Source organism: Biomphalaria glabrata, chromosome 1 (genome assembly GCF_947242115.1).
Source record: "Biomphalaria glabrata chromosome 1, xgBioGlab47.1, whole genome shotgun sequence".
Lineage (NCBI taxonomy): Eukaryota > Metazoa > Mollusca > Gastropoda > Planorbidae > Biomphalaria > Biomphalaria glabrata.
In genome coordinates, this window is record NC_074711.1 from 26,949,468 (window position 1) to 26,961,981 (window position 12,514).

Below are 12,514 nucleotides of genomic sequence, written 5' to 3' on the forward strand. Positions count from 1 at the left end.
AAGTATTTCTTTCAAAATGACTAAAATATATTTTTTCTGCGCTATTTTGTTCGCGCTATTTTGTCGGCGCTATTTTTTCCGCGCTATTTTGACGAGGTACCCAAATTACATATTCTATATCACAAATTTTAAAATAAAATTCACTACAACATTCTTTAGTATTTATCAAATGCTTATAGAGAATACTTTTACTTGTACAAATTGGCAACACTATAGAGATTTATAAATGGGTAAATCAATAAATGTTCTTTTCTCTTCAACAATATTACCCAAAGAGGTGTTACAAGCAGATAAAGGTCAAACTATTACCGACTAATGACACTCAAAGTGAGGACGCACAGCATAGACTGGAAAAACATTAAGCTAATGTAATATTGACATCTGCATTGTCTTAACAATCTAACCATGTTCCTCGTAACGTTATATAAATAACCTTTAAATAATGGATGTTAAAATGCAGTTATTCTGTATAAATTCCTTTAACATTGCCATTTATTCTTTCTCTTTTACAGTGTAATTTATATGTATCCTTTATTTCTAGAAAATAACTTATCAAGTCTACGAAATTTCATTGGTTTGTTCAAAGTTTGTGTTCTGATATGATTTTAAAAAGTTTTTTTTTTTAATTAATAACAAATGTGTTTTAAGTATTTTTCTTTTAAACGCTCGTCGACATTATTTTTGCATTAACTGAGTCAATTTAACAAGCGTTGCTTATATTTTTACGTAAATCTAATAAAGATTACATCTAGATTAAAGATATAGAAATAGATTTAGATTAGATCTTAAGATTTCTAAATCAGAACTTTAGGTCTAGATGTTAGAGCTAGATGTCCATATAAATAATCGCAAAAAAGTATCTTTCTCGCTGGCATAATAAAAAAAAAATGGTAAGTTCTAGCTGCTGAGGATGATACAAGTTCGATACCCGAATAGATCAAAAATTTTGTTAAATTATTTCATTATATTTGAAGCTTAATAATGGAGGAATTGTTTTTTTTTTTTTTTAAATATATTTTTAAAATGTTTCTCTTGTTTCTGGATGGAAAGACATTTGATTCCAACCCCGTCCAATATCACCCTCTCTTTCTTTTTGTTATTCATTGTTGCTTGGAGGTATTATACACTAATGTAAGTTATGCTCGATTCACATCTGTTGGGCTGGCTATGTGTCAAAGTTATGCTCGATTCACATCTGTTGGGCTGGCTATGTGTCAAAGTTATGCTCGATTCACATCTGTTGGGCAGGCTATGTGTCAAAGTTATGCTCGATTCACATTTGTTGGGCAGGCTGTGTGTCAAAGTTATGCTCGATTCACATTTGTTGAGCAGGCTGTGTGTCAATCTCAATGTTGGTAGTGATTGCACTCTAGACTTTTATTTACTACTAGTCGACCGGCGGTGTAGCATACGCCACTATTTTGCAGGGCCGGCCATAGGCAACTGCAACCTATGCGACCGCAGTGGGACCCGCACTTTCATAGGAACCGCGCTAATTCTAGGTGTATAAATTATTAAATTAAACCGTTTTATAACTTATAACAAATTTCTCCTGAAATTGCTAAATATACGACAAAGTCCTGGAAATATCTGAAAATTATTTAAATCTTTTGAAAACTCATACAAATCTCCTGAAATATATAAACAAAAATTGTCATTTTCTGGTGTCAATCGATATTGAAAACGCCAATCTTACGCGCGATTAAAAAAAAACGGCATTATACAATACCCGTAACTGTGGAATCAGGGCCGGTCTTAGGCCACTACAACCTATGCGGCCGCAGTGGGCCCCGCACTTTCATAGGCCCCGCGCGATGCGAAATCTATGTGTAAATTATTTAAATTAAACTATTTTAACTTATTATTAAAGGGTTCCTGGAATTCTCCTGAAATTATAAAATATAAGAAAAAGTCATGAAAATCTCCTGAAATTATTAAAATCTTCTGAAAAACTCATGCAGATCTTAAAACAGACAAAGTTGTCATTTCGGGGTGTCATTCAATATGAAAAACGCCAATCCTACTCGCAATTTAAAAAAAATCGGCTTTCATTCAAAATAAATTCAATAATAAGCCGAATAGTAACCAAAACAAGAAGTTCAAATACTTAATTTACTGCAATAGTCACTGGCATACAAATATAGATCTAAATCTATCTCGTCGTCTGAGGGAAAAAAAACAAAAGCAATATTTTGCTAGTCGATTGTAAATCTAAAAGACAGATCTGAATGTTTATCGGCTTTTTGTTGGGAAACTACTATCTACTGTAGATGGCTCGTAAAGTTAATTTGACAGTGATTTTGTACTTAGTCAAATATAAATAAAATGCAAAGACGAATTTCTTTTCTAATACAAAATCTTAATTTTCACTAATTATCCTTATCACAACCCAAATTAGGCCCCGCGCAATCAATTTCGCATAGTGCCCAGCAACCTGTAGGACCGGCCCTGTGTGGAATCTAGTGAAAGAAGCTTCTCGCGCCTCAAACTAATGAAGAATTACTTGAGGTCAACAATTCTCGTAGATAGATTAAAACATTTGGTAATTCTTGCTATTGTGCGTGATCTATGTAGGAAATAAAAAAAATTATGATATACTGTAAGACTTCGCTACATGCAAGACTGTTAAAGTAGTTCTGTACGTAGTAAAGAATGAATAAAATGCAAAGACGAATTTATTTTCTAATACAAACTCTTAGATTTCACTTATTATCCGTATCCCTATCGAAATTTGGCCCCTCGAAATCCGTTTCGCATAGGGCTCGACAATGATAAAGTCCGGCCCTGTTATTTAGTGACGGGTAAATACTGAACAGATTACTTGTTCTTCTCCTCCCCTCTTTTTTTCGCAGACCGCTAGAATAAAAAAGAATGATCTTTCCATGACTTTTTTGGTCACAACGGTTAAGTCTGCTATTTTGTAGGCGGGTGAATACTACTTCCCCCCCCCCCTTTTTATTTTTTCGTAGAGTAACTCTAGTTGACTTGCAGAAATAAAAGAGTGATCTTTCCTTTACTTCTTCTTGCGTGTTCAAACTCTTGAGCCATGAAGAGAATTATATAGATAGATACCAGTAAATACATTATGAAAATTCCTTTACTGGTTTATAGGCTCAAGAATTAATTATATGCACATTTACGTGAATTCTTACGTACTTAGATTCAGATCCTGACCACTGTTTTGCGCTTTAGGCTGCAAGCTTGTTTGTAAAATGTTTTACATGTTTCGGATGTTCCTTCAGAGTTGAAGATAATTACTTCCTAGTCCAAACCTCCCGCAGGACGACGGGGGATGGGAGCGGGCAGGGTTTGAACCCGGGACCATCGATAAATCTGAACGACAGTCCAGCGTGCAAACCGCACGACCAGGCAGCCATTGGAATTGATGACAATAATAATTAACAATTCCGACATCGGCAACATATCAATACTTTCAATGCACGACCTATCCGCAGCTATTAATACGCTAGACCATGAGATTTTGATGGTCAGATTCTCTGCCACTTTTGGTTTAGCAGGAAATGTCCTAAAGTGGATTAGATTCTACCTGACTGAACGCACCCTTAGTGTCGTCGTCAAAGGGACAATGTCAATAAGCTTTCTCTTGAAATACGGAGTACCCAAGTATCGAGCATAGGTCCAGTATTGTTCCTCATGTATACATACCCACTCAGCGGTGTCATACAACCAAGTCATCTTATACAACTTCTTTGCCAATGACTCAGTTATATAATTCCTCATTACTCTCAGAGGTGCTGCCTTTAGCGGTAAAAAATCAGTAGTACCGTTGCAAGGGTGAGCGATTGGATGGTTGAGAATAAACTCAAGATGAACGAAAACAAGACAGAAATAATTAAGATTGTAACTCGAAATATCACAAAAGTCGAAAGCAAAGATTCCTATTTTATCATGAACCGCCAGATTTTTTGTCCATGTAGTTCTCAATCTTGGAGTTTTCTTTGACTCAACACTACCTTTCGACCCACACTTACGTCAGCTCTGCAAGGGTCTTTATTAGCAGTTACGCAGATTTGGCCAGATTCGACCATATTTGACTACGAAGTCAACAAAAAAGAGGGCTGTAGCATTCATACTCTCCCATATTCAATACTGCGACGCCGTGATAGAGGTAAAACTGATGACAAAATCGCCAAACTGCAACGATTTCAGAACAATGCTGCACGAATTGTCCTACAGAAAACAAGACGAGATTCTGCTACTGCTCTCTCGTGCACACTTTATTGACTTCCCGTGAAAGCGAGAATCGACTACAATGTGGTCGCACTTTGTCATCCGTGCATCTGCAATAAAGAAATGTCCTTGTACCTATGTGAACTGATTCCCCTGAGAGACCAATGCGCTCCATGGGCTCAACGTTTCTAGAAGGCTTTAAGTTGAAAACCCCTTCTTCAATATTACTCTAAAGCAGTGATGGGCAACCTTTTACTACCGAGGGCCGCATTTAAACAAATGGACATGGGGGGGCGCATTAATATATGTATATTAAAATATGTTAATATTAAAAATGTTCTGGAACTGTGGAATTAGCTTACTAGTTGTTATTCTTGTGACTAGTGTCAATTTCAGTCAGTCAGCATAGACCTGTTCTTAAATTTGTTTGTTTTAAAACAAAGAAAATGTTCACAGATGTATGTGGACCCAATTAATGTGAAAAGTAAAGTGTAAAGTTTTAAAGATTTTTAAGCTTCTGGAACCCATAAAAATTCAGTGGAAGAACTGAGTTGAATTTCTCTTTCATGTCATAGTTTGCTTGATGGTATGTACTCTTGAGCTGAATCAGCTTCTGCACTAAATGGTGAGCTGATTTCAAAGTCCACAATCAAGGAATCTAAATATTGTTTTTACTTTCAAACCATTTCATTAGAAATAGTTTCACCTTTCAGCAAAGGGAAATGACAAAACCTGTTTCCACTTGCTTACCTGGAGAAATAGGAAAGCTTTGTTTGAAAAGATTTAACATGCACATACATTTCATGTGCAAACAACCCATTTTGCAGGGTTCGACGGCAAAGATAAAGTCTGTCTTTGACTCTTCAATAGAAATATTAGTAACAAACAAAATCACAGTCAGTATCGTTTAAGAAATATAGCAATTTCTTCCTTGAGATTACATATTCTTTTCAGTACATTGTCCATGCTAAGCCATCGAATACTACTGTGGTACAGAACATCGGAATGTTTTGTTTCCAAATCTTAAAGTACTTCTCGGAACTGCCTGTGGTTTAGAACCTAGCTCTGATAAGCTAGATCACTGTGATAATTTGGTTAATAATATGTTTAATATTCAATGAATCTTTGCGCAAACTTTCTCGTTTAGAGTTTACTAGACATATGTTACCCGCGACCCGCGGGTCTTTATTTGCGCATTACTTTCAATATAGTCACTGAGAGTGTTTTGTAAACAATTAAACGAAATAATAATGTAATAAGTAAAGCGAACGTGTCAATGTAAAAATACTGTGAATGAAGCTATCAAATCAAAATAGCTAATAGGCTTAAATCCATTTTTTTTTCAAATTAAAACATTTGCTTGTAGGCTTACATATATTTGATTAAAATTTGAGATGAATAGACTTAATTTTGTATGTTCATGTGTATAAAGTATAAAGTAGATCTTGAGGTAGACATAGATTTAAATCTACACTAATCTAGAGTTAAAAATTGCCTTTTATAGAGCTCATTCTGTGCTGCGCATGCGTGAACTTTTTTTCATGAATGAATATGGGCCTATCTAAACACGGCTACGCAACTTTAGCGAACAGCGAACGAATGTATTAAAAATGCTTTAGAAAAACAAATTTGAATGTTAAATTGATTAAAATACCAAATGAATGGACAATAATTAGTATGTTTATGTGTTAAAGCATAAAACTATCTTTGCGAAAAGAAGTTTTATCATCTTAGAGTTCAATAAGAGTTTTAGACCTAGGCCTAGGAATAGACTCAGTACAGAGATGTTAATGTGTAACCATTTGGTAATGTCTAATGAAAGAATGTTCGCCAGGAAATCTGTAGTCACAGATATCAGGAACTAATTTATGTAAAAAATGCTTTTGGATAATCTAGTGGATTGGATTTAGATGTATGTTAAACGTAGCTAATGATCCTTTCACGTTATTTCTCTTTCGCTACGAAAATAAAATTAGTTTTGCGAAAATGGGTTTACCCGAAGCCGATACATTCTTATCTATTAAAAACGAAAAGAGCTATAGCTTTGTTCAATGAATGGGATTATAAAGTGAACAATTAAACGAAATAATTTTTAGTACGCGATTCATGAATGAATATAGATCTAGGCCTATCTCAACTCGGCTTCGCAGCTTTCGTAAACGAATGTAGCTTTAGAAAACCAAATTTGAATGTTTATTTGATCAAAATATGAAATGAATGGACTTTAATTAATATGTTTATGTTAAAGTATAAAACTATCTGTGCGAAGAGAAGTTTTATCATCTTAGAGTTGAATTAGAGTTTTAGATCTAGGGATGGGATTATAAAGTAAACAATTAAACGAATTAATATTTAGTACGCGATTCATTACGGTATTGTCTAATGAAAGAATGTTCGTCAGGAAATCTGTAGTCACAGATATAAGGAACAAATTTATGTAAAAAATGCTTTTGAAACACAAAATTGAAGGTTAATTTTATTATACAATGAAATCAATGGATCTTCTTTTGTATTTTCATGTGTCAAAGTAAAAAACTATCTGCGCAAAGTGTATTTCTTAAAATTAGATCTAGATCTAAATCCTTTCTATCTTTTCTCATGTCAACATTGTAGACATGACCTAGATCCATAAAATACTATAGCTGTAATAGAGTCGGACAACTTTATTTTTTTTGAGGGTCTTAAGTTTGTTTTAGGGCTACAATACATACACAACGGTCTAAGTTAGTACCCAACGAACATTCCTGCCTAGTTTTATCAAGATTGGTCAAGCGGTTTTGATGTCTATAAGTAACATACATACATACATACATACATACATACATACATACATACATACATACATACATACATACATACATACATACATACATACATACATACATACATACATACACCTCACATTCTACTTTATAATATAGATGGTTGAAATATTGTTGTAATTGTTCTTTAATTTATTTTAAAAAAACTGTTTCTCACACTGAAATCACTGGCTCCATCTGTTGTTACACTCGCCATCTTACTCCAAGCCAACCCAACACTTTCAACACAGTTCTTCATAGCATTGAATAAGTACCAGCATGAGTTTGTGTCTTTGACTGAATGTTTCGAAATATAACCAATAAGAATAATCTTATGCGACCCGCGGACACGTAGAGAAATCAGGTATTCCCACAGATTATACATAAAAAAATGCGAAGGTATTAAAAATAAGTAATTTTAAATATCTAAAGTAACTATTGACTTCTGATTCTTATCACTCTTGAGGAAGAGGTAAGAAACATTGTCTCTACGCGTCATTCTAAAAAGTTTAAATACCTTCGCATTTCTATATTTGCCCACACCTGCTCTAAAGCAAACTATAATCATCAAATACTATGAACCTATGAACATAAAGAGGTGCTGCGTTTGTTTAAAAGAAAAAAACGTCCAGAGATTTTTTTAGTTTAAACACTCTCCCTCAACAATAGTTTTGACGATAAAACTTCCGTTTTCGATATATAATCTAAAGCAAACTACAGTCACCAAATGCCACGTGCGTAGCCAAGTGGGGTTACAAATCTTTACAAGTCGCTGGACTCCATTAATAAAGTGCAGTGAATAGCAGATTTCGTTTGTGAACTAGCCTTATTTAATAGCAGGATAATGCAACGTAGATACCTCAGAATATGAATTGTTTATGTTTTAAATACCAGAAATAGTGCTCCGCCCCGGACCCTACTGAGGGAGCTCACAGCTCACAGCTCTCAGGCTAAGTGCGCTTAAACTTGACTTGGCTTGGCTACCTATGAAGGGGGCTCGAGGTTCGACACCCAACTCTGGCAGAGATGTGTTGAGTGAGCACCTAAAGATACCCCTTCCACTCACTGGTCCACAACTCAGATTTAACCAACACGTGAAAGCATGAAAATAGTGCTATATAAAAGCCATAATTTAATTTTAATTTAATTTTTAGTTTTCATCTTCTGATGCGTTCTTATCATTAAATTGGATGATTCAGGTTTACCAAACCGAATCTGAGATGTCCTTATCAGACAGCTTTATATAATTTTTTACAAGCCAGTATATCTTTCAGGATTCTGATGAACGTGCGACGCTTTGAAGTACTCAACCAGCTTTCTTTGGAGCTAATCAAAGAGGGAATGTTTTGCTCGATCAGATTACGTTGTGTCCTGCTAAGAAGCTAATAAAAAATTATTTCATTTGTTTAGTTGAAAAATAAGATAAAAAATTATTTACGTCAAACCGCACATTAAAGAATAATCCTGCATGTGCCTTGGATCAGTTTTATGCCTGCTTCAATTATTGTCAAATAGATGATATGTAATTGTAAGAGAACTTTTTTTCAAAGAAAAGTGTTTTATATTAGAAAGAACGGGGTTCTTGTTAAACAATAAAATATTAAATACAATATAAATTAATTAAATTTTTACAACTTGTTCGAAACACTTGCTTTAAGTTATTACCTTTTTGAAAAGCTAGTCAATTTTATTTTAGGAGTGAGTAAATTTTATTTGAAACAAAAGCGTTTAAATATTACCAATTTTCATCCGATTGAAAAGCTAATTTCTGCACTACCACAAATCTTTGAGTTTGCAAGCTTTAACATTCAGATGGGTAAACATATAAATATACTATTTATTTAATTTAAAACCTAGATATATAATTTTTAAAATAATGTTTCAATTTCGTAGATAAGATTTTTATTAACAGATCATTTTTTTTAATTGTAAAAAAAAAAAAAATTCTATTCATTTCTTATAATGTGTAACACTTAATTATTTATTGGGTAGGGGGGGGAGGTTGGCTGTGTTTAAATGAGAACCCGATTTTCTATTTTAAAAATGTTACAGTGATTAAAACAAAGTAAGAATAAACATTTAAATTATATAAAAATGATAAATCAACGTATCTTATTCATATATATATACTACACACACCCACACACACACACACACACACACACATATATATATATATATATATATATATATATATATATATATATATATATATATATATATATGAAAAAGTAAATAATATAACGATTAGTCAAGGGTTATTAGAAAGAGGATTTATGTATCATATTTATTTTTTTTAAATATTATTATTATTTAATGTTAGCTAACTCTTTGTAACACTATTAATATAATTTAAATACAATTGTACCAGCACTTCTCGGCTATTACATAGAGACGTTATAGAAATCGTTTGACGATGTGCCAGGGTTTGCCTAAAGCCATCAAAAAATGTTGCTTTTTACCAATCTTATTTTAACTTTATATGTATGTCTGGCAAAACGTTTGTACACGTTATTTCTCCCTCACCCAATATCAGAACAACTTGAAATTTTTACAATTATTTCTTGTACCTGACAAAACAAGATACAATAAAAGAAAACTAATTAGTTAATTATCTATTGGTAGTTAATTATTTTGTTTGGTATCGAACAAAGGAAATAAATTGTACTTGAAAGATGTGGTGACATAAGCTAAATTAGCTCTCTTATTACTTTGTATAGAGGATTGGTCGTTGCTTAACTTACTATAGATAACCTTAAACCTATTTTCATAAGCCCTTTGCTGGCACAGTTGTTAATGTGTTGATTCGAGTCCTAGAGTTCAAATTCAATTCTTACAACAAGCCTCATTTATCCCCCCCCCCCTTTTCATTATCCAAACTGCTCCAGACAAGTGATATCTTTTTTTTTATCTTTACTTCAGAAAAGAAGATAAATAACGTCTTAGGCATCTCAAGTCTCAATCTAGTCATGCGAGTCAATCAGTTACTTAAACTCTGCTAAGTCGTTTGTTTTTCTGGCTGATTTAGGCAACCCATTCTATACTATTTTCAAATGAAACTTGGGAAGAACGACCACTTGTACAAATTTGTCCTAGCATATGGAATAAGAAATGCGCCTCTATCTCGATGTCTTTTTGAGTATTTCTTTAGGTTTTGTTTCTCTTTTTCCTGTGTTTTATGTATTATTGATACTGTACTATTCATTTTTCTGTATTGAAGTGCCCTCAAGTCTCTAAATTTAGTGATTTTACTAATGGTATTACTCTAATCAAATGTGAACGTACCTTTTGATATAAATGTCACGGCTCTATAGTCTGAAATATCTTTTAAATATTACATTTTATTTTTACTTTCAGGTATACACAAGTTAATACTAAAAAGAAAGTCATCCGTATTGACTGAAACTTTACGGTGAAGTACAATGAACAGTTCCAGGACAATTGATATTATTTCCAATCTGACTCAGAAAGTTTCACCTGCTAGTTCTGATGTTAGTGATGACGTTTATATGGTAATTCTATTTGTCACCAATATTATTATAGCAAATATTCTTTCTCTATTGGGAATATTAGGAAGCATACTTAATATAATCATTTTATCTTATCATAAAATGCAGGACACAACTAATATAGTACTGTTATTTATTTCTATTTGTGATTTAATTTATTCTATTACACAAATATCATTTATTTTGTCTGAGTCTGCATTTTTTATTCACTGGTATATTTATCAATGGGTTTTTATAACAAACAACCTAATTTTTAGTAGATTTAATTTTTTGGCAGTTATTGCTAGTATCCATTTAGTGACGTTAGTTTCTATTGAAAGAATGGTTGCTATATGCTTTCCATTTCATGTTTCCAGAGTTTTTACTTTATTTCGAATGAAATGTATTATCGTTGGAATAGTTTTTTGTAACATTATTTTACAAACTCCTTCTTTTTTCAGTTATGAAATGTATTATATTCAATACAAAAACGTAACAATACCAGTTCTAAGATATGGAGATTTATATTATCGAAACTTTGACTTTTTAAATAAATATTCCATTATAACATCAATTTTATTCTTAACTTTACTACCCTTCTGTGTTATTTTTATATGTACAAGTCTTACAATTTTTAATATTTCTATGACATCAAAAACTAAAGCCTCAATATTTTCAAAAGAAGCTATCGCTAAACGTAAAAAAGAAATGAAATCGGTTAAAATTGTTTTAATTATTTGTGTTTTAATTTTGTTTCTTGTTTTAATTCCATTTTTCGTTCAACAAATACTCTTTACATTTGCTTTAGTTCAGATATCTAAAAAACAATTTAAGATACTATTCTGGATTGTAAATCTACTTGCTCAGATAAACTCTTCTTTTAATTTTGTTATTTACGTTACAAGTAGTCCAAAATTTAAAAAAACTTTGATGAACTTTTTTTTTCATAAAAAAAGATCCTAAGGCTAAGAATTTAAAAAACAAAAAATTATTAAAATTATTTTTTGTCACAAATTATTTAATTGCTGAGATATTTTTTTAATCATTTTATTGATTTTTGTTTCAAGAATAAAAATAATGAAAAAAAAATCTTTGACAGTGGATGTATATTGTTGGAGCTCGTAAGCCACTGGGATAATGCTAGTTTAACCGTTATACTCTTTCAAAGTATAAAAAAAGACTGTAATTCATTTTAAAGTGCAGTGCACCACTGTGGATCGAATATTACCTACAATTAATTTACCTTTGTTTTATTCCACTCCAGCTTGTTTTTATCCACACGTAGCTCAATTTGGCTCGACTTGCTTCTTAGGAATCTCACGCCCTAGTGTAGACCAAGAATAAAATGACTTCAGGTAGTTCACTTTAAGTTGCCTCATCTTTGTAGAACAAGATATCGATGTAAATACTTGTTGGAGAGTGCCAATGAGATGTGGTGAGATCTATGTGAGTATGGAATGTAAAGCTGCACACTAGTCTGGATATTTTAGCTGGAATTAGTGTCTTGACCTTGCTTTTGTTCTCTGAGGCTTTTCTTCTGAAAGAGTTGTTCTCCTGTCCTCTGCAATTTGTGCGCCAGTTTTCACGGCGCGACAACATGATGCTCTATCATGTGCTTCCATCTACCAGTTGCAAGGGTCAATGCTGAAGGCTTTCAAATAGGCTTTGAGGGTGTCCATGAAACGTTTTCTTTTTCAATCCTGCGAGCGCTTCTTATTGTTTAACTGACCATAAGGAGTCGTTTCTGCAGATAGGGATTGCCCATTGCAGCTGAATCCACATCAAGGTAGTGTGGATGCTTTGCAGGTCCGCTCTTTGAAGACTTGAAGTTTCCTGTATTGATTCTTGCCATTTAACCTTCAGTATATTTCTGAGATAGTTCATGTAAAAGTGGTTCAGTTTTTTTTGCAGGTCTTCTCTATACTGTCCACTTTTCTGAGGCTTAGAACAATGTAGGGATGACAGCTCGATGTGCTTGTGGTAAAACCTCATCTATTCGAAACATTTTCAGACAGTCTACTATAGGATGCACTG

The 12,514-nt window shown here is 33.0% G+C and overlaps 1 protein-coding gene across 1 annotated transcript; it reads left to right on the forward strand.

Moving 5' to 3' along the window:
* The first annotated feature begins 462 nt into the window (after positions 1-462).
* LOC129928430 (FMRFamide receptor-like) lies at positions 463-12,142 on the forward strand. The gene is made up of 3 exons (XM_056043113.1): positions 463-574; positions 10,350-11,384; positions 12,009-12,142. Exons 2-3 carry the CDS (start codon positions 10,415-10,417, stop codon positions 12,140-12,142), a joined length of 1,104 nt encoding a protein of 367 aa, XP_055899088.1. The 5' UTR covers positions 463-574; positions 10,350-10,414.
* The last annotated feature ends 372 nt before the right edge of the window (positions 12,143-12,514 follow it).

Excerpts from the sequence above, each read along its gene's own strand:
- LOC129928430 (XM_056043113.1), top strand. The coding sequence starts at position 10,415 with ATGAACAGTTCCAGGACAATTGATATTATTTCCAATCTGACTCAGAAA. Across the intron at positions 11,385-12,008 it reads TTTTGTTATTTACGTTACAA|GCTTTTCTTCTGAAAGAGTT; the intron begins GTAGTCCAAAAT and ends TTGTTCTCTGAG.